The sequence below is a fragment of the Pundamilia nyererei genome, unplaced genomic scaffold (assembly GCF_000239375.1).
Source record: "Pundamilia nyererei isolate P.nyererei 1_Seehausen unplaced genomic scaffold, PunNye1.0 scaffold00249, whole genome shotgun sequence".
NCBI classification, from domain to species: domain Eukaryota; kingdom Metazoa; phylum Chordata; class Actinopteri; order Cichliformes; family Cichlidae; genus Pundamilia; species Pundamilia nyererei.
Window position 1 is genome coordinate 501,299 of NW_005187650.1, and position 26,885 is coordinate 528,183.

The 26,885-nt window shown below is 40.9% G+C and overlaps 2 protein-coding genes across 2 annotated transcripts; both read right to left on the bottom strand.

The window, feature by feature from the left end:
• Positions 1-2,918: 2,918 nt before the first annotated feature.
• Positions 2,919-11,647, bottom strand: kcnk4b (potassium channel, subfamily K, member 4b). The gene is made up of 8 exons (XM_005749564.1): positions 11,428-11,647; positions 10,207-10,336; positions 9,653-9,914; positions 6,396-6,510; positions 6,120-6,280; positions 5,398-5,584; positions 4,125-4,267; positions 2,919-4,036 (listed from the first exon to the last, which is right to left on the bottom strand). Exons 3-8 carry the CDS (start codon positions 9,839-9,841, stop codon positions 3,428-3,430), a joined length of 1,404 nt encoding a protein of 467 aa, XP_005749621.1. The 5' UTR covers positions 9,842-9,914; positions 10,207-10,336; positions 11,428-11,647; the 3' UTR covers positions 2,919-3,427.
• A 6,608-nt stretch (positions 11,648-18,255) lies between these two features.
• adssl (adenylosuccinate synthase, like) lies at positions 18,256-26,488 on the bottom strand. Its single transcript, XM_005749565.2, has 13 exons — positions 26,082-26,488; positions 25,502-25,604; positions 24,929-24,997; positions 22,930-22,980; positions 22,788-22,854; positions 22,557-22,664; positions 22,043-22,124; positions 21,281-21,407; positions 21,023-21,177; positions 20,485-20,609; positions 20,248-20,345; positions 19,169-19,318; positions 18,256-19,056 (listed from the first exon to the last, which is right to left on the bottom strand). The coding sequence occupies exons 1-13, from the start codon at positions 26,313-26,315 to the stop codon at positions 19,004-19,006; spliced, it is 1,422 nt and encodes a 473-aa protein (XP_005749622.1). The 5' UTR covers positions 26,316-26,488; the 3' UTR covers positions 18,256-19,003.
• Positions 26,489-26,885: the final 397 nt, after the last annotated feature.

Below are 26,885 nucleotides of genomic sequence, written 5' to 3' on the forward strand. Positions count from 1 at the left end.
TGCTCCTCATAGGGGGTCATGACCTGAGACAGGTGTCAGCTGATAGGCTACATAAATTCTAACAAGAAGCTCTTTTTTTCTTTCTGTATCCACAAAAGGCACTGGGCACTGCATTAGTGAGTCATAGCCAGCACGACTGACTGAAAACAGTCTCCACCTATACTACAGACGCTTATTATTAGACTACAGGCTGTAGCAGGCTGATTCCAGAGTGGGGCTGAACTCATTTAGTGCACTTAGATCCACCTTAAAACTTAAAAAAGAAAAGAAAACAAAAGCTGGTCATACAGATTCAGCCATCACCAAAAAATGCAAGAGAGCACAGGGGGAACATTCTCTTCACAGATGTTTTATGCTACTCTGCTGTGCACATGCCATGTTGTAGTGGTTATGAATAGCAAGGTCAATGTGCGCAAATGTGGGGTGAGATCAGAGAAGGCTGATTTGATTATATGTTCAGGATGGTCATGTTTGAAATGACATGTTTGAAATGACCTGTATCGGACCGTGACTAGAGCTTCAGTGTGTCCTCGTTATGGGGAAGCTTTGGGGGATATGTCTCTAACTGACACTACACTACAGCTTTGGGGGATATGTCTCTAACTGACACTACACTACAGTCTGTCTCTTCTTTTTTTTTAAACCTGAATACAGAAGAGCTTACATATTTACAATCCTATAAAATATTTATTTATTTCGATTTTAATTTAGAGTGGAATTATTCTTTAAATCCAGGCCAGTAGTGCTTTAGCCCACCCATGTGGCCACCACTCGACCCCTGGTGGCAGCTCGGGGAAACTGCAGCAGCGGTGCTGATGACGTTATAGCAGCTGAGCAAGTGTCCTCCAGTTAAAGGTCACCCACTGCCACTGCACATCATCGCTGTCTCCTGACTTCCTGATTGCAATGCCAGAACAGTGCCTTTTCTTTTTAGACATCCTGCGGGGAAAGTGTCAGATTTCCAGAGGCCGGTCGACCACTCCGTTGTTTTCTGCGCTCTGCTTACTCACCACGCAGACATGACTGCAGGCTGCAAGTGTGGCATCTAGGTGGTCACAAACAAGCGCACACAGAGGGATAAATTTCAGTTTTCAGTTACAGATTAGATGTGTGAAGTACAGTTGCATCTTTGACATTGAAGGTTTGCGCCACCTGCTGGCCGTGTTTAGAGAGAAACAAGCTGAGGAGGAGGAGGGGTGTGTATCTACATTAGTGACAGTCTCAACTTTTGTGTATCTGATATTTTGTAACATTAAGGTACACCGGCTTTTCTTTAAAAAAAAAAGGATACATAGAACAAAAGAGCAGCAGTCACACTGTACTGCTGCACTGTGTTTGTCCTTGGTGCCATTTTCAGGTTGAAACAAGCTAGAATTTCAAACAGACTATCATTTACACGAGTCAAATGAGCAGCTACACAGCACATTCTTAAAAGGATAGACTGACAACTCAAAGGTCCATGCTATAATGCTATTTATACACTGCATTATGTGTGATATGCAAGTCTGACAGCGTATGCCTGCTTTTGTCTCCACCAGCCTAACCAGGCCTATAGAATGCATTAAAGTCAATGCTCGAGTTACTTTATCGTGCTTAGAGTGATACTTTTCTTCTTATTGCTGTTTGTAGCTATATGCCATGTTTTCTGCCAATATGGCTGCACGCTAAATATAAACTTTTACTTCAAATGTGATTATTTTTGACTCTAAACTAAGCATCTGTTCAGTTGAGGAAGAATAAAGTATTCTCAAATCATCCCCTTAAATTAGAAAGTGATTTTTAAAAGCATCTTCATTTTACCAGTGTTTTTTTTTTTTAAACCATTGGTCCTCGATTACCAAACATATACATTAGCCCGTTCTTGCGTCATTGTGATGTCATAAATAAATAATGATGAATGATGAATAAATAAAAAGTGTTTTGTACAGTAATCTCTATGTCCTTTTATATGATATATTACTTAATATGTTTATTGAATTACTTTATTTCAAGGTCAACTATGACCTTGGGCGCCAACCATGAAGGTCAAGGTCAAATGCTTAGCCAGCCTAGTTACTCGTGTCCCTCATACAAGGCCTTGTATATTGTGAAGAAGGTTGAAGACCATCCGTAAAAATCGTGGGTATTATAAAGTTTTTACTGAATTTCACATTGACTGAATTTTCACCAAAATGAAATCACCTTGAGCTGTTTCCTGTATCTACCATCACACAGAAATTGGAAATGATATCTGGTAAACTGTGGACACTAGACTGCTAACAAACAGGCAAACAACCAGACAAACAAACTGAACTGTTTACATACTCCCTGCGTTTCCAGGGAGAATGAACTGAAATGAACCCATTCATCCAGTTTCTTAGCTGCTTATCCAGTTTAGGGTTGCAGGGGGGCTGGAGCCTACCTGTCATAGGGCAAAAGGTAAGGTACACCCTGGACAGGTCACTAGTTCATCATAGAGCTAACACGAGGAGACACACAAGCATTCACACCCACAGCATCAACAGTTAACCTAACATGTATGTCCCCCATACAAATTCTACACAGAACGGTCAAAGTAGCTCAATGGATTTAAATTCAGAAACAGGAATGAACAGAAGTGTGAGAGATGGGGCATGATGCTGGAAATCTTTGAAAAATGTGAAGAAGAAAGAAAATTGAACTTTGAAATTTATTTCCATGTGTTGCACCTTTTCCTGTTGGTAAATACTCCACCCCTCCTTGCCATTCCTACTACAAAAAGGAATTAAGTAAGAGATAAACAAACTAATGACAGAAAAGCCTCTGTTTGTCACTATCTACTATAGAGATTTGGGGTTTTATTATAGTGGGCCCACAGTTAAAATGAAATGTTTTTTTTATATAAATAAGATGATTACTATATTTGCCTATTGGTAATAAAATGCTCAATTCATTTCTTGTTTTATTAAAAACAACTTTATTAGGCAGATGTCTGTAGAGCAATAGAATTCAATGCATTTGGCCATGAAAATCTAAATATAATGCAGTTTACAGGATTTAAAAAAGATTTCAATACATACCAAAAATGTACAAGAGGATCTCGAGTACCTGTTTATTTGTTGGAGGGATTCAGTAGTTACTGTCACAGATCAGAGAAGCCTCTCTTCAGCACACTGGTGTATAAAGTTTATCGTGACTACTATAAAGCATGTTCACAGAGTCGTACTGCACTTCAGTCCTGGCCCACTAGAGAGCAGTAACTCCTCAGCAAGTAAAGGGAACACTGGCATGAAAATCTCTTCATCACCTTTAAGGGAGGCATAAACACTCACATGCTAAGAACATTAAATGCAAAACCACACGTGGCTAAGGCTTCGACATCTTGTTTTTATCTTGAATGTCTGTATGCAGGCACTATATATTCTACAATTAAAACTCCTCTGTCAAACGAGACTCAATACATTTGCTATCATTCACAAGGCTTGGGTGGCAAATCTGGAACGGATCTGGGGTTTCTATTGGGTTCCTTCTTGTTAGTGCTGTTGGGGCTGTTGTTTTTGTGGTTCCTCTGAGGAACTGGCCTTCTGTGGCGTCTCCTTTTTGGCTGACGGGGATTGGGCTTTGTTGGATTTAGCAGGGGATCCAAATGCAGTTTGCCGCTCTGAGTATCCGAGGACTCGTCAATAAATGCAAGGTTTTCACCAAAGTAGTCCAGAGGCTGGGACAGGTGGGGGTCAGGAGGAGCCTCCTCCTGTTTGGGTTCTGCAAGCTTTTCTTCTGGGACTCGCTCCGTCTGAGTGGCCTGAGAATCTGTCTCCGATCCAGACCCTGACTCATTAGAGGAGGACGATGATGAAGAAGAATATGACCCAGACTCTTCCTGACTCTCACGCTGCTCTTCTTGCCCCTCAGGCACCCCGTTAGCTGATACACTGTGACCATGGCTTCGAGGGCCGTGGCGGCGCTTTCTCCTACGCCGTTTAAAGGGGTCATCGATTTTTCCTGGCATGCGAAAGTCCACCGACATATTTTGGATGTTCTGAGTCCAGTCAGTGGCGTGGGCTCGCAACTCCTCCATCTGAAAGGAAAAGGATGAAAGCAGAGGTGATGGAGAGGAAGTAGTGGAGACAGCAGGTGATAAAACAGGCATAAAAGAACAGGAGTACCTCAGCCCTGGTCTTCTTTGAAAGAACCCGGAGCCAGTTACCAATCATTGTGAGGATAGATGCAAAGTATGCAAGCCCCAACAAGATCCAGAACCACACCAAGGGTTTGTACCAGTGGTCGCTGCCCTCCTTTCCTGAATCCCCTTTGACACAAAGACACATTATACAGAAGCAGGAGGTAAAAAGGGGCCAGCGCATTCACACATCCACCCATGAAGCCATCCATTTCCATGGAGTAAATAAACTGTTAAGATAGCAGACTAGATAATCAATAATTCATCTGTGAAGAAAATCATCATAAATAATTTACGACATTGTCCGCGCTAAGTGAACTTAATGCACCACGACTGACAGCTATATTTATGGATGACTAATTAAGTCATAGCTCCTACTTATCAACAGATCAATACCTTCAACGAAAAAGAAAACTATGACCTGGAAGCTATGATTGTGTTTCAGCTGCATTACGTTTATAGAGCCTAATAAAGCAGGATGTACACTAGTGGCAGGCTATGGGCATCAGTGGTGCTGCACAGGGTGTGGAGAGTGGAAAGGATCTCATCTTAATAAAAATAAAAAAAAAAACAAGCACAAAAAAAATCCTGCAGACTAATTATTGGGTGACATTAAATTATTGGATACTGGTGGTCTGATGTGACCTCAGGGGTGAAATAAACCTGTCCTCTCTGCATGAAGTAAGGGTGAGCACTGACTGTCTGAAGAAAAACCTGACACCAGATCTACCCATCTAGTTTAGGGTCATGGAGGGGGCTGGAGCCTATCCCTACTGCCGCCTCTCTCATGCTGTATTTTTTGGTGTTTTGTTCCTCCAGCTGTCGAAAGCCTTAGTTACATATTATTGCGCAATTTACATGACGAACTGCTCTCGAATAAATAGTACAGCTGATTATCCGGTACTGAAATAAAGTCCGCCTATAAAAGCATCAAAGTTTCAAATGTCAGCTTATCAGTAATAAAGTTTTATAATAATCAAATATGTCAGAACAAGCAGAAGGAGCCATTTAAAAACTTTGACAGTATCAAAACACATGGATTGGGTGGGGGTGAGGGGGTGGTGGGGATCACCTCCCTTCAAGCTCTTATAAAGAATGGAACTATCAACAGAGACCAAAGCCATTTCTTGTAACTGGCTAGAATGATAAAGGGCCACCGCTTGAACTAAAATAATACTGAGACAGATGGCCTTTTTCCATTTCCACTTTCCTATTCTGTGTGCACCACTGCAAACCAGCGTGGGTGGTTGATTATATACCTGCAACATAGTCTCCAAACCCCACTGTGGTCAAGGTGATAACCACGAAGTAGGCTGATTCCAGCAGGCTCCACTCCTCCACCTCTTGAAAAATGAAGATTGGCAGCGCAACAAAGAGCACGCAACCCAACAGGATGGACAGGACAGCTGAGATCACACGCACGATGGTGGGACTAACTCGCCATTTCTGTCAGAAAAGGATAACCAATTAGTTCCATGAATATATAGCCTGTATATAAAAGATGGACGTGGTGACGTGATGTCACTCATTTCTTTGTGAAGTCATTTTTTAAGCCTTGAGTTCAGTCTTTTCGCCATCTCCTCTTTAGCGTTTTGAAACCAGACGTCATAAACAAGGTTTGGGTCTGACTGAGAAACCAGCCTGCCAAGCTATGCCGACTCTGAATCTTATCCTATTTTATCACATTTCTGACACTGATCGGACCCCAAATATACAAAATAAAAATCTTGTTATGTCTGAGAAGACTTGATACCATCAACTGAGGCCATAAATGTTTTGGATGAAGGGAACCAAACACTTCTATGCAATTGAGACCAATTTCTTCTTTTCAAATACAGGCGTAGGCTTTAGATGATGTAAGGCATTGGCTTCACTCTTCAGACCCAAATATTAGATCCATCTATTATTTATAAAATCTATGGATAAGTATGTTTACAGTGGCAGTAAAGAAGACATTTTAAATATTTTTTGAAGCTCTGACCAGGAAGAGCTTCTCTATCTTGGCCACAGTTTTCCTCAGCCCAGTACCCAGATGGTCTCCCACTCCAGCGAGCAGGATACCAAACATTGGGATTCCCACCAGGGCATAGAAGATGCAGAACAGCTGCCCTCCTTCTGTTTTGGGAGAAATGTTTCCAAAACCTGCACATGTGGGATCAGAGGTAGAAGAGCAGTTGTTTAAAGACTTCAGATGTAATTAATGAGTCCCATCATGCAATTAAATTTAATGAACAAGGACTTTTAGCTGGACACCAACCGATGGTTGTGATAATGGTCCCTGAGAAAAAAAAGGCACTGGCCAGATCCCATTTGCTGACAAATGTAGCGTTGCCTATGGGATCCACACCTGCTCCAGTGGCCTCCACCACCTCCTGGGAAGGGACAGTGGGGGGGAAGGTTAGTACTTAGTTGATGAAACACTCCAATAATTAATGTTTCACTGGAAAAGAGGCATTAACAAACACACGAATGAATGAACCCATCCCTGCTACGGGGTACAAAATGCACTGTCATGATCAAAAGCAGGAAGTTAGCGGCGATGAGCAGCTGTGACGGCTCCATTCTGTCCCGGGCATATCGAACCGCTTACAGCACAGAATCAAATTCCCTGATTAAATTATCGGAACATAAACCTAAGCATGATGAGGTTATGAATTAACTTGGCCTCTGCAGAAATCATTAAAACCAATCAATTAAAAGTTTAGATTGAAGATTGTAGAAATGTCTACTGCCAAGTACGTCTGTCCCAACAGATTAGCAGAAACTGACTGAACTTCTCACCCTTTCAAATTCTATTTGTGCAGTGACAACTGACTAAAAGAATAGGTTTGAAGTAGGAATCAAATCAGTGACACTGTAATTACAAGATATGTGCTGTAACTGTTCGGGTATCAGTGAGCTCTGACTTTGCATGAATTTACCTGCATTCTAGTGGATACAGGAAGACACTGCAGTGAGGTTTTGTGTCCAGAGGGTTTAGCATACGATAATTAGGTTACTTTTACTCCTCAAGTTACATTAAAAGCGAGAGGCAAATTATGAGGTTAGTCATGCACACCTCAGTCTCAGCCTGTGTACTCTGTGCACCGCAGAAAGGGATGATTTGGAGCCAGAAATATAATCCTTAGTAACTGTGTTCAAGAAACGTCCTGGGAATGCTAACCATAAGTGAGAGGTTCAGGTTTTCATGACACAATTCCCTCACAGATGTAGTGAAATACACAACATACATGCAAACGGCAACTATGAAAACACAATGGTGTTCATACTTTACATGCTATCAAATGTATGTGATATAGAAGTATTAATTAATCTTCTTATTATTGACAATCATTTGTCAATAATAGCCAGCAAAACTTTATAAAGAAGGAAATTGAGCCAGGGGATGTTGTCACACTGACTTCATGAATTGCTTGAAAGATTTAATATTTATCTATATTCTTATATTTATTTAATTTCAGCGTACAAACTGGCAGCCGTAAAAGTTGTAATTTCACTTATCTAAGCTCAGCTTATACTGATATACAAAAGGAGACCCTGCACTGATAGCCAGACCATGTGAAAAAAAAGTCACGTGGAGAAAGTTCACCAAGCACACCTCATTATTTATTAGCCTTTCAAATCCATAAATTTAGAATCTGGGGTTGGCAGTGATAAGAACGTCTATACGGAGGGACAGCTGAAGCTCTTATTTAAATCTGACATCTCGAGTCTGCTGCTCTATCTGGTACGGTGGTGTCATCTTGCCAAGATCTGAAGAGCTCCCTAAGGTTTTCAGATAAACATTTACAGTGACGAATCAGAAAGTAGCTGCACAAATTTTGCCTGAATTGAAGACCTCCGGAAAATTCTTTCAGTGTCCAAAAATAACATTAGACAATTACACAACATGCCTACATCAAGGCAATGATACTTTTGTTTAATAAATTCTTCAATAAAATAAATGTCACATGATCAACCACATCAATATCTGCTGGTAGAAAATATAGCATGATCTTTGATAAAGTATGGTGTGCTATGTGACAGATGCTTGAGGAGGAAACTGCAACTAGAAGATGAAACATCTGAATGTAACATCAGTTCGGTGACACATGATCCACAGTGGCTCAATAGCAGTTTTCGTGTAAGCCGACATTAAGTGCATTGTGTCCCCACTTCTATAAGTGCACTGAGGTGCAAAGTTCACCCAAACCATCCCAATCCTTTCTTTCTTTTTCTGATGGAACCAAACAGGAGCTATCATCACGTCACTGGCTGCATATTATGAGTGCATTTTTTAAAAGCACAATATATTAGTATCTACATGATTTTAATCAAGCAAATTGTCAAATGCTCTTTTTACAAGTAGAGAAACAAGAAAGTGTTTCAGCTTGGACTTCTTACTGTGCTCACCTATTCATTTGGATATTAAAAAAAAGACACCTAATCGCTCATGTGCTTCCTCTAAATAAACACAAAATACAACAAGACCTGCTTGCGTGCTTCAGTGTCCTTTGATCCCTTTAACCTTTTCCCAAATGTCGCCGAGTTCATGCGTAGATCGCTTTGCAAGCGTAAACAGTAATTTACAATGTTCATTCTAGAGTGAGGACAAGCGTCTCAGGATCACAGCTAGGTTGCCAACGCTCGACCCATCTGTGGATCAGCTGTCACGCAGTTACACTCATGAAAGGAACCTTGCATAGCTGCTCTGACCACACCTGTTATCTGGCTCATAGTCGTCGTGCTGTGCCGCTGCACTGTGTCACCAGCAAAGCTCCACTGAACACGTTACACATCTGAACGATCATCCTAAGGATCCACAAACTCAGCCAGTGCGTATAAAACATGAAGCAGGTATGTGTCACACACTCAGCAAAAGTGTATTTTTAGCTAGAGAGGCAGTCGGCATCAGAGGTCATCGTGACACTTGTTTGGAGTTTGTTAATATATGATTAACAGAAAGCAGCAGCTGGGCAAAGCTAGAGTCACTTTTTGAATGCAAAATGTGTAGTTTCAGTAACTCAAAGTTTGCTGTATGCTGTTCGATTTAGTTAGAAGCAACAAGAGAAGTCGCTATAACACTAAAGCAGCAACACACAGAATTTGTCAGGATTACCCACAAAATGACACAAACGGCATATTTAAAGGGATCACAGCTTTTAGTCTTTCTGATATTTTCATGCCCATTTCCCTTAAAGTCTGAGAACTGAATGTTCAATAAGTTCGCACTTTATCTAAGCCAATACTTTCTATGCATTTTTTTATTGCAATATATTCTCATTGATTGGTAGTATCCTATCATGTCGTGACATCCATGTCATTACTTGCAGTATCATATCAGGTAATATCGTGTCATGTAGTATCGTATCGTATCGTATCGTATCGTATCGTATCGTTTCGTGTCTTATTGTTTAGTATTGTATCATAGCAATCAATATGACGCTGTACCTGATGGAGATTGTAAAAGAGAAACAGAAACAATTTTTACATTTTCGAAATAAAAGCCAGATAGTGAATGGCTCCTCTCTGTACCTCTATAAGAACCTCCAGCTTGTCTGAGTCGACACAGGAGAAGTTCAGCAGGAAGTCCCGGCGTGTGTCCTGCAGCTTCATGTGCACGCCCTCCTCCTGCGGAGCCTCCAGGGCACGGAACACCACAGCTCCCAGCACCAAGTAAAGAAGAACCCCCGTCAAGATGGCGAGCAGGGTGGAGCAGCGCATGGCTGCACCTCCACTCAGTCCAAACGTTGGCTGCTGCTTCTCTCTGCCAGCCTCAGCGCTGGAGTTGCTGCAGCTGAAATATCAGCAACCACACAAGTAGACTGGTTACACACTGACTACGGAGCCTGACAGCAGCCCAGGCTGCCCACACGCCTGCAGCAGCCAGACTATTAGGTCCACAGCAGGCATTAAATGGACTCAGTCATCACCACTCTGCTGACACACATTGACTGCAACATCCAGCACATAAAGCCTGCTCTGTGACCTGCCTTTAACTGAACAGATGTTGCATGAGTATCTATAAAAGATAAGCGATCCATGTCATGAATAGCTAAAACAGATGCGATCATAACAGTGGTGCTCACCTGTTAAGCCGCCCTAGTTGCCCCCGTTTTCGTCTTTTCCAGTCCCTCTCTGTGCTGGCTCTGAGGATGGAGTCCCTAGAGCCGTAACCACTGGGGAGCCCGTCCCCCTCACACTCTGAAGGAGGGGACACTACACGGGACCACAGACAGATTTTTATGTGTAATTCAGCAGTTAGTTTCAAATGAGTAAAGAGGAGCAAAGGGCTCACTTCCTTTAAAAAAAAATAGCTGTCAGCGCCAAGGATCAATGACAAAGAAACAAAGCCCTGAGGTGTGGCAGTGCAGTTGTTGTTGTTTCATACATCATCTGTACAAATATGTATAACAGAAGCCTTTAGTTAGTGATGACCCCCCAAAAAGGGGGGTTTCCAGCACTGGATGGAAAGTTAGAGAATTATGATTTGGTTTATTCCCTTTAGGTGATGTTGATCAAAAGATACAGTGCTGGTGTGGAACAGCGGTGGAACTAAAAAACCAACAGATATGTCAGACACTTTCTGGGAAGTTTAGGAAATTATTTAAGAAGGTAGTATTTTCACTGGGATTTGATAAGTCTGCCACTTGCTATTCATTTTGCATTACTGGTCTGTAAGCCAGAAAAGGAAAACAAAAGAAGCTCTCATCCTCTGAAGTTCATTGACTGTGGTGCTGTAGTCAGCAGGTCCGCTGGATTGGATCCAAAATTAGAGCAATAAATTGTCACACTATGACTGCAAAAAGCACTTGGGCTCCGAAGACTTTTACAGCTGCTAGGACTACACAAGGGGGCAGTCCATTTACTGAATTAAATGCATTCCAATCAGGAGTATTTATGAAGCACATCCTTCAACAGCATAAAATTACCTTAAATATTTGGTTTGTATATACAATCTCATAGATTTGTAAAACAGTCAGCAAAATAGAACAAATATCCAAAGGTGCATGTGAGTAACCGTGTAACTGTAGTTCTTTAAAGAACATACTTATCTACACTACTCCAAAGAACATCTAAACACTGATCACAGCAAAGCAGTTATTCAACGTAAACATATATAAGACTACAGCACAGACTGATTATGGACCAGCTGACAGAAGGAAGTTGTTCTATCCTGTGCATTAAGTCCCAGCAGTGCTTCTGCAGCAGCTAAGCTTTATCCATCCACAGTGATACCATTTTATTACCACTTAGAGTCCCTCTGGGTCCATAAGATTCATGGTACTGACCGGCCCCTGTGTGCTTACCTCAATATGTAGGATCATAAGATTCCAGAGAAACGGCCACCTCATGCAAAGCGTTTCAGGAGTTCGAGCAGCTGCATACTGGGAGTTTGTGTGTGTGAGAGTGAGTGTGTGTGAGAATGATGGCTGGTGCTGAGTGCACACGCAGCAGAAGATACTCAGTCAAACTGACTTTATATAGATAGTGAGGGAGTGAACTGAAGTGAGACAGAGAGAGAGAGAAGGCGGAGATGGTGGTGAAGCTAGACTCAGCTTGTTCAGTGTCTTTTTTAAAGATTTCAGACATCATGCACATGATGCAGTTTGGATCGTTTGCTTTATTTTGTCATTTTAACGTTTCTCCTGTGCATGAGCACGTTACAGAAGAACCTCTGCTGAAATCCCACGTTTTGCAAAGCTACCTCTGTATCTCTGTGGGATCAATGTTTAAGATTTATTGCCATCTGATTGGTGTTACTCTGCAAACTCTGCAGCGGGAAGCCAGCTCAGCCACCCTTCACCCAACCCTCAATAACCTGTCTTCCTCACAAGCAAGAACTGCTGCTGTTCCCTCTGTGTGTGTGTTTGCAGGGTTGGGGATACGGTTTCTTTCTAAGAAAACTAAGTGAACTTTCAGACATCCAGAGTAACATTCAGCTCAACACATTGCTGTTGCAGATTTACGAGTCCTGGAGTTATATTATACATCGCCCCAAATCAGGAAGATGGGTGTTATAGGTGATTTATTACACTCATTTCCAGCTCTATACTTTTATTCTTGGTATCTGAAAGAGTAGCTTTGGATGATTTACTAATACCGGGCCTTGGTGTAGCTCCTCAGCTTGCCAGTTTGGACAGTGGCTAACTTTCTTCTGATTGGCTGCCCCTCGCAAACAGAAGGCTTAAGTGGCAGATAGGTGTGGCTAAGATGACTATATTAGGGATGATAACCATTCTCACTGACATCATATGCATGGAGATGGGAAAAAAAATGTTGGAGCGCTTACTTGCACCTTCTAGTTTGAAAAACTGAGCATGTTCATTATGAGCTTCTGTCTCTGAAATATTATTATTATTAATGACAGAAAGTTCCAGCAAAGCATAATAAGTTCAGTTTAAATTTGAATACATCTGTAGAAAGTTTAGTTTGCCTCTGTTTCAGCTTTTCACTTTGCCATCTTCCCAGATTTAGAGAGTACTCATCAAAGGCTTGGAGAGATCTACTCATTCGAGTGTATTTCCTTTATGTTTTTGTAATTTTTTACAGAACAATACTGAAGATATCAAGACACAAAAAGCACCCATGGAAACACAAAAACAATAAATAAATCTTCACAGTGCCTTACCCTGGAACGGTTTTCCATTAGCTGGAGTCTTTTGTAGGATCCACGTGTGTATTAACTGCATGCTAAACAAGCACATTTTTGCTCACTTCAACATGTCACTTAATGTCAATTAAGTCTTGTGCGTTCATCAGAATCGACCTGGCAAAGACTCCAGTCTGGGCCACTGGTCCATTCTTAGGAAAACATTAAGGAGGGCATTTATTTTGGACGTTTTACTGTATTTTTACAGGTTTTACAGCCATTGCTACTGATACTGATAAAGACCACTCCCCGGGGCATTACCACACTATACCAACCAGAACTACAGATGTATTGCTTACAATTTAAGCTCAGAGAGTCATGATGACAGATTTCTTTCATTGAGTCAAGCAGAATTTCTTTATGTGGAAAAACTGAGACATACCATTGCACTTATTTGTCTTACATTAAGATATCTGAAGGATTAAATGCGTAGTTAAACTTGATTACACTGAAAGAAAAGAAAGTTTCAATGTTCAGGCCCACTTAAGATCAAAATGGGCTCCCATGACGCTTTGCTAAAGACACTTGATTTATTCAGAACTCAAGGCCATTGAAAGCAATTTCCTGAATGTAACATCCCACAAAGTTTGTAGAAAAAAATTGCTTTGTGGGAACATTATTCTTCAACAGTGCACAACTTGAGTTTCTGGAAGAGCTATTTTACCAAGAAGCAGAGTGCTGGAGAGCTGGCAATCCCAAATGACATGGTTAGGGATGGGTTGGGCCACAGATTGCAGGAAAAGCAGCCAACTTGTGCTCAGGGTGTGTGGGAAACCACGTGAAGTACCAATCTGTTGTAAGAGTGAACAGGTATTTGAAGAATCAAATACCTTAAACATTTTTGTTTTAACGTGATCTTTATATGCAGTCTAAGCAGTTTTATGTATTTTTAAAAAACTATATTTCAACTAATAGTTTTGATGTTGACACCGCTTCGAAATGTGGAAAATGTCCAGAAAATTACATGACAGCATAAAGTGTCTTAATGAAGCGCTGAGCTATCAGAACAGCTTCAGTGTGTTTTGAGAAGGATTATTTGAAATTGTGCTGGAGAAATTTATCACCGTTCATTCAAAAGATATTCCTTTTATTGGCGTCTTAATGAAGTCGGTGGGGAGAACTGTTTAACTGGATGTTAATTATTTTTTAAAAATGTCCCATAAGTGTTAAAGTGGGTTGAGATTTGTTAACAGACCATTTCATGCTCTGTAAATAACTCAGTGACCACTCTTACCTAACGCTTGGAGGCACTGCCATCCTGGAAACGATCGCTCTCATCTGGATAAAAGTGTCAAAGTGACCAGAACCTTATTTAATCATCTAACACTAAATCTGATGAACGGTTTTGCTGTTTTTCACACAGGAGGACATGAAGATTGTTTTCACCGGTTGGGCAGTTAAGATTACCACTCAACAATTAATCCAACACATCTATAATCCTACACTTCTAATTCATTTTAACCAGAAGTCTAAAGTACGTTATCATAAGAAATTTAGGGACAGATTCACTGCGATCTTTCCACCTCCATTTTCCAGGGTTAGGCTGAGGGTTCCTTTGAAATAGTAATTCAGCTGATCCTACACAGGTTGAGATACTGCCCTGGCAAAAATTGCCAATTCACCACGGTAACCATGCTGATAGTCTGCTGAAGTCCCCGACAGCTACAGGTGCAAAAAGCCAAACTTCAGGACAGTTGAACGATGCTGAAGATCCAACCAGACAACAGATCACTGTGCTGCTGTGCGCTAAAGCTGAATTAGGGAAAGAGATTTGAAGAGCTGAGGGTGGGGTGGTGGTGGCGAAAAAACATTTTGGGATTGAGAAGATTGGGACTGACCACCTAAGCCAACTGCCGTGGTGGTCAGTGGTGATTGTGTGTACTGCTGTTTCATGCCAACTATTCTTTAGCGAACCTGCTTTTAGTTAGTTTGTTTAAATCAATAAAAGAACAGCTGAGTGAAATGCCTGTCCATTTCTCCTTTTGGTGTGGGCTGATTTTATCAATACTTCTTCAAAGAACTCTGTGACTGGTGTTTGTCTTATTTAAATTGCTTTATTTACTCGCTTATTTACACTGTGTGATTCACAGCAAACAACTGAGGGATGCACTGCGAAAAACATTTGACACATCCAGGATTTCTTGGTGTTAGAACCAAAAACCCCAATCAGAGTTATGAGTATCAACACGGTGGCATGTTAATCTGAATTTATAAGGTCATTATAGCACTACGTGTGAAAATGTGAAACTTTTAAACGTCAAAGAATAATCGGTTCATTCAGGTCTGTCACTTTACCGCAACTTAATGGGAATGGCTTTAGATTTTTGCCAAACACACAGAGAATCTGGTGCCTTCACAGATGTGCAGGTTACTCCTGCCATGTATGCAAATGCACGCAATTATGCAGTAGATGCAGAAAAACCTAATTCCAATGATATTACAGTTGCCTAAAACTAAACTAAAAACTACAACTAGATGTAAAAAAAAATATCTTAGCTCACAGATATAACAATAAAAACCAGACTTTTGAAAACTTTTAAATTCTAATGATTTTCAAATACTTGGAAAACTGAAATAAAATAAAAATGTAAAAGAATGTATCATTAGTTTTTGTTTATTTGGTAAAAAATTGTTATTACATGTTATTACATCTATAATAATACCTATGTCTAACGAGCAAACCAACCCAGAGGATGAACTGTAACTTAAACAAACACTATTCAGAAAATATTAAACAAAATAAATTGCAAGGCAACATTTTAGAGTATCTTTAATGTGAAATTTTTAAAAGAAAAGTTCCTGGATTCATTTACATTTTACACTGCGCACCACCTTTTTACTAGTTTTGTACGATGTACATGTTACTGATAATAAAGTTCGGTGTAATATATGAATCAATGTTAATCAGTGATTACTAAAAGCACACTAAGTAACACCTTAGTCCAGCTGGGTTATCAGTTTAAGTGACAAAAGGATGTGAGTATATATTACAGCATGATAGCAATTCCTTAGACAAGTGCATTATGTTGTAATGTATTCAGATGCATTTGTCTAAGGAGTTTATGCTAACTGAGATAAGCTTGACAAGTCTGTCTCCATCTTTTCCTGCAGATACTTTGTACTCGATCTGTACGTGCTGAGCAACAGCACTGGATTTATTACGCGCACTCGCCAAATAAACTGTTAAATGCGTTTAGCTCCTCAATTCAATCTGCGTGAGAGTTGCTGTCTCGTTCTTTCAAAATCTGAACACAGTCCAACTGCAGTGAAACAGGTGTCTTATTACTCCAACTGCATAAATCATGACAGCACGGAGTAAGAAGTGGGTTTACAGGAAAGGGGAAAGAAATGCAGATGCAGAATTCAGTGGTAAACAGAGTTCTGCGAAAATCAGGAGTTGCTCCCCTAAAATGTACCTCCTGCATAAATCATACCTGGAAAAGCTTTTTTTTTTACTTTAGGGAGTGACGGAAAAAGCACTCCCAAAATATACTCCTCTGAGAAGTTACGCAGGAATCAAAAATTCATAACAATTCATGTTATTTCTCATAGTTAAAGTCAATAATAATAAGTAATAAGTTACTTACTTCTCGCTGACCAGTGCTTATAAGTGTCCTTTCAGTTATATGTGTGATCTGGTAATCTGAAGGTGAATTCATTAAAGGTCCATCCAGCGGGAGAAGTGGAAGCAGGAACCAGGCACAAACATTGGAGGCAACAAACGCTCAAACTGACTGACCTGATGTAAAATGTGCTCCCAATTACATGTAAAAGGAAGGTGGTGGTAAACAAAAGAGAGGGAGGGGAAGGGGGCAGAAAGGAGGAGGACTACGCTGCTATTATGAGCACTTTATTTTCAATTAAGCCTCCTTGCATCTACTGCAAGCTCACTTTCTGGCATTTTTGATGATGCAGGGACTTCTTAGACTGGAAATTGACTGATTAGCAGACGTTTGCAATTTTAGTAATTTAAGGGAAGATGCACTTCCAACGCGCAGAAATAGGACAAACATCAGCAACAGACTGATGTTTTTCATTTTTTATAGCAGTTTCAAGAAATCATGTCGTCGTGTACTTTTATGTACCGATTGTAAACTGTGGTTCAGGAATTCATCCGTTACCAGCTTGTGAAGTTAAGTATTTAACATATTGTTATGGGTTTAAGTATAATAGAAAACAAAGCAGTGAAATCTGAAACAATCACTCCAACAAATTCATAATTAACTGCATAAATTTATAATTAATTGTTGAGCCAATAAGAGCACAAGCCTACACTGAATTCAAAACTATTTTGTGGTGTTCGGTAGGAAAAATTGGGGTGATTTAGTGAATTTATTTTTGCCCCTCCCAAAGGCATGGACCACAGTGTGAGCAGTGTGTCCAACTTTGAACCAGATAATTTTGTGGTGCCATATGGAGATATAGGCAATGCTATGCAATGCAGCTGACATGCAGACTGAGTCTAACGCCACACCCTGGCACTGGACTGGTAGGTAACATTATATGGTGGGTTTCCTCTTATAGCTGCATCCACACAGTACCATGGTGACCAGAGGCCATAGAAAGGAAATGACATTTAGCTATTTAAAAAGAAAACAAAAAAATAGTTGAGATTACTGTTGGTCGTCACTGAAATGACGACCAATGAGAGAACAGAATCCCACTGACATATGACCTGGTAGTTCATTGGTTAGAGGATTATGTAGGCAACCAGAGCCTTCAATGTCCAGTGTTTTCAACGAGCAAATCACTTCTTGTGTGGAGGCACCTTTAGGGTTGGGCGGGGCACGGCCCGATGGTTCAGCAGTAAACCCAACCAAAAAAGAAAAAAAGGAAATATTTTGTAATTGTAAAGTTTAAAGTTACAACAACAAGACTTGAAAAAAATAAATAAACACAAACATCAAAAACCTGGTGGTTCAGTATTTAAAGTTAAGCTGCTCTTAATGGCAAAATCAATTGTGGGTTGTTGCATCTCCCCATCCGTCTTACTAGTTTTGATACAAGATATTAAGTTTACACACTTTAATCATTTAATTTCCCACCAACAAACACCCCATCATCATCCTGAGATGTCCAATGAGCAGCAGAGAACACCTGTGTGCCTGTTCAGGGCCTTTAACCCATTAGAAAGTCTGAATATCTGGGAAGCCCCAGTACAGTTACACCTCTTATCGATTGGCAAAAGAATCCACTTTACACTCTAATCTAATACCTCCACGTTCTGAAAAGCTTTTAAACTCTAGAGGAAGTCAACTTAAAGAGGGTGCAAACCAAGAAAGATTGAGAGAAAAAATATTTCAGGGTGACAGCCGACTGAAAAATGCATGAAGCTGCTGAAAGACTGAGCCTCCTTTCGTCTCTCAGTCTGCTAAAACCATCAGGAATACTGAGATCTGTACAGAGCAGGTTTTTTGGAATAAAACATGCTTCCAGAAAACAATTCACTGCATTAGGAAAGAAGAAGACTCTCTAAATATCAGGGTTTCCTTTTGTTGACTTTTATTTAATAGCAAGTTGAGTAAGCATCATACAAGATGGACCAAATACATAAAATGATCAACTAACGTAGCAAATCTGTGTGTGGATGTGAAAATGTCTTCAACTAAAGTTGCTTAGAGTCAATTTATGCTTTTTTTTCTTCTTTTATTAACAATTGTTTCAAAGCAATACGTCCATTCCAACAATCCCCATAGAGCGCATGTTACAAACTTAATGAGACTGATTCATGTCTGGTCTTGTAAAGTGATCTAAAATTGCTCAATAGAAAAGTTCACAACCACAACATGGCTCACCCTCTAATAACAAAGTCGGAAAATAACCTTTTAAATACAAACGGCTTCCACACCTGTTCATCAGTGGCTCTACAGGTAAAAAAATAACTGCATGGTGAACAGATGTCAAATGAGCTAAATTAGCCTCCAATGTTAAAAATATACTGAGGAGTGGCTTCAAGAATAATTGACTTTTTTGTACAAGCTTTTTAAAAATCAAGACCCTCATTAATACGTAGAATCGGTGGAATGCATAAATTATATCTGAAGAATTACCGTGGATGTGTTGGACAAGCAGCAACTAAAAGGCTTCACAGGTACCTTTGCTGGTAAAGTATTCCTACCGGGTAGAGTGTGCATTTTAAACTCTTCTGGTAAACCTATGAAAACCTCAAGGTATCATCTGAGCTGGTGTCGAGGACTGCAGGGGGGAGGCGGGGGAAGCAGAAGACGGAGAGATCAAAACAGTTTGATGATGCTCTCCCTGGACTTGCCGACTCCGACCCACTTCACTGAAATGAGAAGACGCAGGGACCAAAATTCGATTGGCAGGTTTTGGCAAAGCGAACAAAGACGTTGGCTGCAGTTTCCATCCCCATTAAACTAAAGTATCTCTTTACAAACCTGGCACTTGCAGGAAGTCCTCGATGAACCGAATATAATTTTGAGCCTGCACCGGAAGCTCCTCGAAACTCCGAGCCGTCTCCGTGCTGCAGCACCAGCCGGGCAACGTTTCGTATTCCACTTTCACTTGTGTCAAAACGTCCATGTTTGCTGCAAAAGAAGCATCGTTCAGAGAAAAATCGGTCCTGGGAAATCCAGCGCACCGGCCCACAAAAACCCACTGAGCAAAAAGAAATGATAACGTGCTGTTTTTGTGCAGCTCTGGTGCCATTTTAAACAGAGGAGACCCTTCTGATTCATTAACTTAATGATTCAACTTCTTCTATTTGGCAGTACAAACAGAGAGATGAAGACGATAAAGCTGCGTCTGAACAGATTTTGACAAACTCAGGATGTTGCACTTCCTGCTGGGAGAAAAAAAAAGCTGACCCATGTGAAATAAAGACACCCCCCCCCCATGAAACCAGATTCTTTTCAGTAATTATATTTCTGTCAATAAAGCTGGAGTAGGCAACATGTTTCTAGGCATCTCTAACAAAAAGAAGAAGAAGAAAAGAAAAATCTATAATAACTTTTCAGCATATTGTTGTTTAAGTGGTCTGAGTAGGAAATGTGCAAATGTAGCCTGCTAAGGGCCACAGCAGCAGATCAGGTGAATAACAAGCGAGATGTGAGATACAGGCACGATGGATGTAAGCAGAGAGCAGCCACCTCAGAGAGCATTGTTCAAATCCTGTGTGAAGTCAGGAATCAATCTCAACTTCCTTTTATGGAGAACAGTTGTGTTTGTGATTGTCTGGGTGGAGGGGTCTGGATAACTGACCAGCCATAAACAATCAAAGACTTCAAAATGTCACGCGATCAACTGTTAGACTCAAATGTATAAGGATAGCACTATTCTGAAGAATGTGTACATCCTCACATCTTTTCACATTATTGTGACACTTGTTTCAGAAGTTACTGAGTCACAGAAACACTAAATCCTGACTTTAAGCTCTAAACTGGGCTCAAACTGTTCTTTCGAACCGTTGCATTTATACCATTTTTCTACAGATCTAGAAAACCTGGGAACATCCTACCTGGAAAACTTGGCAGAGGTTGTCCATTAACCTTATATGCCACGGCCACTTTAATCTCAGGCAGCGTGTCCAAAATGTCCAGCTTCGTCAGAGCAATTCTGCAGAAAGAATTTGTGTTCAGCTTTGATCACAACACAAAGAGCACATGGTGAAACTTGCTTCTAAACATAGCAACGATGCCAGTAATTACATCAGCCAGCGAGGGAAATATTCTGAAATCGTTTGAATGTTCCTTACGCAGAGAAGCCATTGACCATGTGGGCATATCTGACCAAAATCAGGTCCAGCCAACCACAACGCCGCCTTCTGCCCGTGGTCACACCGAACTCTCTGCCTCTACTCTGTAACAGATTCCCGGTCTCCTGCGGAGCAAGAAAGAGACACACAAAGTCAGTTTAAAGAGGGGAAAAAAACAATAAATAAATGGGAAGCATATTCCTTGATTTCAAGAGGCAATCACACCAATACTGCTTGCTCTAATAACTTTATTTTGTACAGAAAGTCAGATAAGCATATATTCATCTCTAGTAACACCTGCATGCACACTCCACTGTCATGCTCTCTACAGTACCGGGGATTTGCTGTAATCTGGGGGATCCGAATTGACGTAAGTTTGGCCACAATCATGCGTCTGTAACATCAGGTTGGCAGCTGACCACAGAGGCTGAGCAACTGATGATGTTACAGTCCATATTGGACACACAGTAGAAACTGCAGGAAGTAACTAGGATTTTTTTTAAAGCACAAAAAAAACAATTTGTGTCTTTTTACTCACGTTATCCTGTTCTGTTGGAAACGCACCAACACCCACACGGGTGGTGTAAGCTTTGACAACGCCGTACACTCGGCCAACATAGGACGGAGGCACCCCGAGTCCAGTGCATACGCCTCCAACGGTGCAGTTAGAAGATGTCACGAAAGGATACGTGCCTGAACAGAAAAACACCTGTTAATGTGAGGAAGCAACAAAACAAACAAAACACAACACGTCCATCATCTCAACTCAAATATTTAAAAACCTGTAGATGCTCACCAAAGTCAATATCCAGGAGAGCAGCGTTGGCTCCCTCCACCAGGATTTTCTTACTGGGTCCAGTAAGAGCTCTGTGCATGAAGTACACCCCGTCAGTTACCAGAGGACGCAGTCTCTCTGTGTATTCCTGAGAACACACACAAAAATATCACTTGATGAAAATCTATAAGACTTACCTACACTACTAAGTAAATAATCCGTTTATAGTGCTGTCATTAGAAATCATTTTTCTCAGATACATGAAAGTCCAGCAAACATGGCTGAAACCCTGACATCCCCTCCCTGATCGAAACTGGCCACAGCATGACAACAAAAAACTGAACTGTGGATAGATGAAAGTTTACAGAGGTCGGGTCAGACGGTCTCTGTAAGCTGATTTTCTTTGAATAAATTGACCCTCACAACAAAAGGTTTAAACAGCAGAGGAGTGGGGCTACTCTGCTCACAGCCATGCACAAAGATGTTGTGCAGCTATCACACTAATCAAACAAACTGGACGGGACTCAGGCACGGTACATGCTAAGATAGTCAGACTACAGCTATAGGTCCACTATCTTAGCCTTACCCCTGTTAACATCACCTGTGTTTTTCCTGCTATGAATACAATGAATATAAGAACTCCCAGTAACACAGGCAGCTAAATGAAATTCAGCCATCATTAACCTTTACACCTGTGATTTTTCCTCTTGTGATGTAGGCCCAACACCAACACCTGAGCCATATAATACCATGAAATACCTCTATGTGATAAGCAGATCTCACCTTCAACTGTTGCAGTTCGCTGTCGATGTCGACATTAAGGTTTGGGTACATGGTGCGAAAATGTTCCGCCAGCATGCGAAACCTGCAAACCATGACGAGCAGGACAGATTATTAGTTAGACACGTTAATGCATGTTTATGTGGAGCCTGTCTTTATGCAGCTGTGCTTCCACTGATTAGAGTTTTAACCTGACACACAGGAAAGAACGACTACGTTACATAAGGTTTCCATAAAAGCTTTTTCAGCTGTTTTCCATAGATGGGTGCTGCCACCTGCTGGTAGGAGATTGCATAAACTGACAATAACTGGACTAATGTGTTATAACACCTCATGTTTTGTCTGTGAGATGTTCCATTTTTTAAAAATCCTTAAAATGTATGCCTAAACTTGCCATCTGACCAATCTATGATTCAAAATCACTTAAACAGCGTTCCTGTCGGCGGCCACGTTATCACGTTATGGTGAGGTGATAAGACTGTGCAACATGAGGTAGAGAAAAAAACAAAGCGCTTACTTCTCCTCAAAAACTTTGAAATCTGAGACGAGGTCACAGACTCGCAGACCGTTCCGGGCAGCTTTCGAGGAGTAGGCAGGACCGATGCCCTTCTTAGTGGTCCCTAAACTGGAGCACGAATAAACACAACAAAGTCTATTAGGAAGTGCACACTAAACACAAAGTCATCCCCAGTCTTTAATGCTGTTATACTGCATGCTATTATTAACAGTCATAAAATATTTGATTTACTTTTTCCCTTCTTGCTGCTGCCTCTGCTGCTCCTGGATTCCATCAACAGCTTGATGGAAGTTGAACACTACAGGAGGACAAACGGGACTGTCAATAAGAACACGTGTGTTACTCAAAACTTTGAGGAGAAACTCTTACTCACCGATGTGGGCGCGATCTGAAATCTTTAATCTTTCCTCCCATCCTTGTAATCCTGCACAGGAAACAACGATTCACGTGGTGCAATGATTTTACTGCAGGAAGCATCTTTTTTCTCTTCTTCTGCATTATTATTGATGCGTGCGCACACACACACACACAGACTAATAAACATTTGCTTCATGAAAAGCATAAAACCACTGAACTAGTGAGATGTTAAATGTTGAGAGTGAGAGGTGAGACAAGAGCATGGTTACCACTTTACTGTCTCACATCTTCGTTTAACACACAGTAAACTTTATAGGCCTTTTCCACTCGAACCTACTCGGGTCCGATCTGTTTTCAGGGTTTTCCATTAGGTGCCAGGTACTTTTTTAGTACCTGCTTGGCCAGAGTTTCCAAGCAATCTGAGACAATCCGAAATTGTGACATCAGGCTGCACGCCACCAACTGGCTAGTAAGTGGCATCAGAGTCATCAGAGTGTCTCCTTAATGAAAATCAAAACTGTCATTTTTGAAACCTGACAACAAGTGAAATGGTTACACAGAAGAACACTGTGATCACAGAGCGTGACAAAAAACCACAGACTGAGCAGCAGGTATACCGTCGCCTCCACGTGCTCCTTTGTTGTAGCATTCGTGTCACATATAAATGACATCACGAGACTCTCGATTACGTTGCTATAACGACTCCCCGCACATTAAGTGGTACTCAATTGTAATGGAAAATGAGTGAAACAGAGTCGAGCTGAGAAGGTACTAGTGGAAAAGGGGTATTGGTGAACTGAGGACACCCACTGCACTATTTCTTTCTTTCTTTTATTTCTTTTGTTCTTCCTTGCAGTGTAACTAAAGATATGTTGCTGCACTTTTATGCATCTTCATATTGCAGCACACCTCTTCTCACCTTCCTCTGCAGTAGGCAGACTGCAGTCCCTGTAAAATAAATATCTGATGATTTATATAATGAAACAATGCTTGTTTACAATTTGACCGGATTTTGGACAGCCGTTCTTCTTCATTTGCCTTAGAGCATTTCCAAATATTAAGGAAGGGTGAAAATGACTCAGTCTGGTGTGACAAACTGTTTTGAAGGATTTCACACATTCCTTGAGCCTTTTGAACACCTGAGTATTTATCGTAATAGCACACAAACCCAAATTTGTGACTGTCATGACAGATTTACAGTTCCAAACATTGTTCAGTTTTATCCAGTTTAATCATCATAGAGATGCAAAGGAAAAGACTATTTGCTGGAGCTGGAGTTAGTCGAGAAACTGTTTTACTCTTGTTTTATAGTTGTGGTGCAAACGCTCTTTCAATACAGTCAGAAGACATTCAACACACATGTTCACTGCACTATTTCTGAAACGCTGTCAGCCAGTTTGGAGCCTCCTAATTTCAATAAGCTCTAAATGTTTTCAGATCTGTTAGGAAGGCCAGTTTTATCTCCCAGCCTCTTGCTACGAAAGCCATGCTGCTGGAATACATGCAGCATGTGCTTTTGCAGCATCTTGCTTCAACATCCAAGGCCTTTCCTGAGAAATCTCATTTAATGCTGATCTTATTCAGCATTAAATAGGGAGAGATACTCATACCATCACAGATACCAGCTTATTATCTAAATGATGGCATTCCTTGTGTATCTGCAATTTTGAAAACTGGCAAATGTTACAAAAAAATTTAAAAAAATCACTCTGGGAAGCAGTTTTTATAGCCAGAAATGTTACTAACTAACATAGCTGGTTGTGAAATAAGCAAGTTAATTAGTACAATGTTGTTTTTAATATTACACAACACCATCTCACCGTTTCAAATCCAAAATAAATCCAAAAACAAAGATATATAAGGGTTCGTCTCACTCTTATTTATTTATTTTTTAAATATTATATAATGCCATTTTACAATACGTCCCAGTTTTATTTTAATAATACAAATATCTTTTTTTTTGGGGGGGGGGGTAAATCTACCCTGAAATGATCCTTTATGCTGTGACACTGTACCTTTGCCTTTACGCAGATTCTTTTCGGCCTCCTCAAACAGTCCCGGCAGGTGTATCACCACTCCGTTACCTGTAAGGTGAAACTGAACTTTTAACAAGCCTCGTATAACTCATCTTGTACACTTTAGCATCAAGTGTTCCAGTGTGGGAAACAAACTGCTCATGTTTTCCCTCAGCTTTTGTTTGGATGACATCTCAGTGCACCCCTCTCCCAGTTTCCTGTTTTTACAGTAAGCCTACTGGAAACAAAAGCTATTAAAAGCATGACATCCAAACAAAACATACAATAAAGAGATGAGGAATGAGGAATGAAGCACAACAGCACACTGTACATGGTTTAATTCCTGTGGCTGTAAAACTGCACTGACTAGGAGGTCTTTTTATTATCTAGACGAGCCTTAATAACACAGGATCTGGGTAATGTCCTTAACAGCGTGAAACAGACGGACTGATAAGACTGTCTGCCTGTCTGCGTATGACGTTCACTCTGATAAAGGTGATTATTAATGCGTTATGGCATCTTCATCACGCTTCACCATCAGCGAGACTTTCAAAACTCAAGGCTCATCCTTACCAATGAATGAGATGGCCTTCTTGTTGAGCACCCCACTGGGCAGCAGATGGAAGTCGTACTCCACAGAATCCACAACCACGGTGTGACCTGCATTGTTTCCTCCCTGTGAACACAACATAACATCCATAACCTGCTCACAGCATAAGACCGATACAATGTTGTGGTGTGGTAAAACATGTTCAGTGTGAACAAAGGGTTAAAAGCTCCTGTTCCTGTAGGCGCTGTGTGGCTTTAACAAAGTAAACAATAGCACTTTTATTCGTAGGTGCGTCATTCCATTATATAATGTCATGTTCACGGTCATTTGTCTAACTCTGTAAAACTGTATGGATTTCGAAGCACCACATTAGATTACAAACGACAGTACTTAGGTAGTAGTGCTCGTTAGCGCCACAGCAGCTCTACATCCGGGGAGGTCAGCCAAGGTTGTTGACGTTGGTCATGAATATTTAACTGCAGCTAAACGGTGACGAGGCTCTCCATAGCCCCGCGTTATATTCACAACAAGCCCAAGAAAAGTGTAAGACGTGGTGTGTTTAAGGGTAAAAGGTGACAAAAGATCGACAGCGTAGCTTGGTACCTGGCACCTGCACACAATATCCGCATCCATGGCGAGTAAGTCCACTACTTTGCCTTTTCCTTCGTCTCCCCACTGCGCTCCGAGCACGACGGTCACTTTGTTCTGCGGCTCCTTCGGAGTCCTGAGTGGGTGCTCCTGCGGGACACCCTCCCGCGGTCGCTTAACGACCGGCTCCCCGTTCAGGGACGTGCTCTCCCGACCGTTAACGTTAGCCATGCTGCTTTCGGATGCCATGCTGCTGCCCCTCTTCCCGCAAACCGGAAAATCGTATTGGCGCGTTCTCTCGTCTACGGGAAGTGCTCGACTTCCGCTTTACGGGACATCCTCTTTTAGCTTTACTTTTTCTTCCCCCTGAATATAAAACATACGTGTTCACACATAATTATTATCACTATCTATCATGTCAATTTATGTTGACTAACTGCTATATAAACGCCTTGTCGGTCTGTTAAATTGTTTTTGTTTTTGTCTAATTTAAAAGTAACACACTCACTGATCTCCACTTCCGCTTTCCAATTTTTCAACATTCGCGATTTTCTTTTTAGTGTATTCTTTTTTTAAACTTTCATTTTATTGTATTTAACTCGTCAGTTGGTAATTTGAGTAATAAATTAAAGTTCCCTTTTAAAACTGCAATAGAGAGCAATTCAGTCAGAGGCACAGCAGAGGGCACCAGTGAGCAAGTCATCTGAGAACACTGAAAGACTAAATTAATTATTTACGTTGTTGCACTGTCAGTATCTACGAAGCTGTGTTTTTAAAAGAAGAAAAACGCAATAATAAATCTAAAAATATACAGCAAAC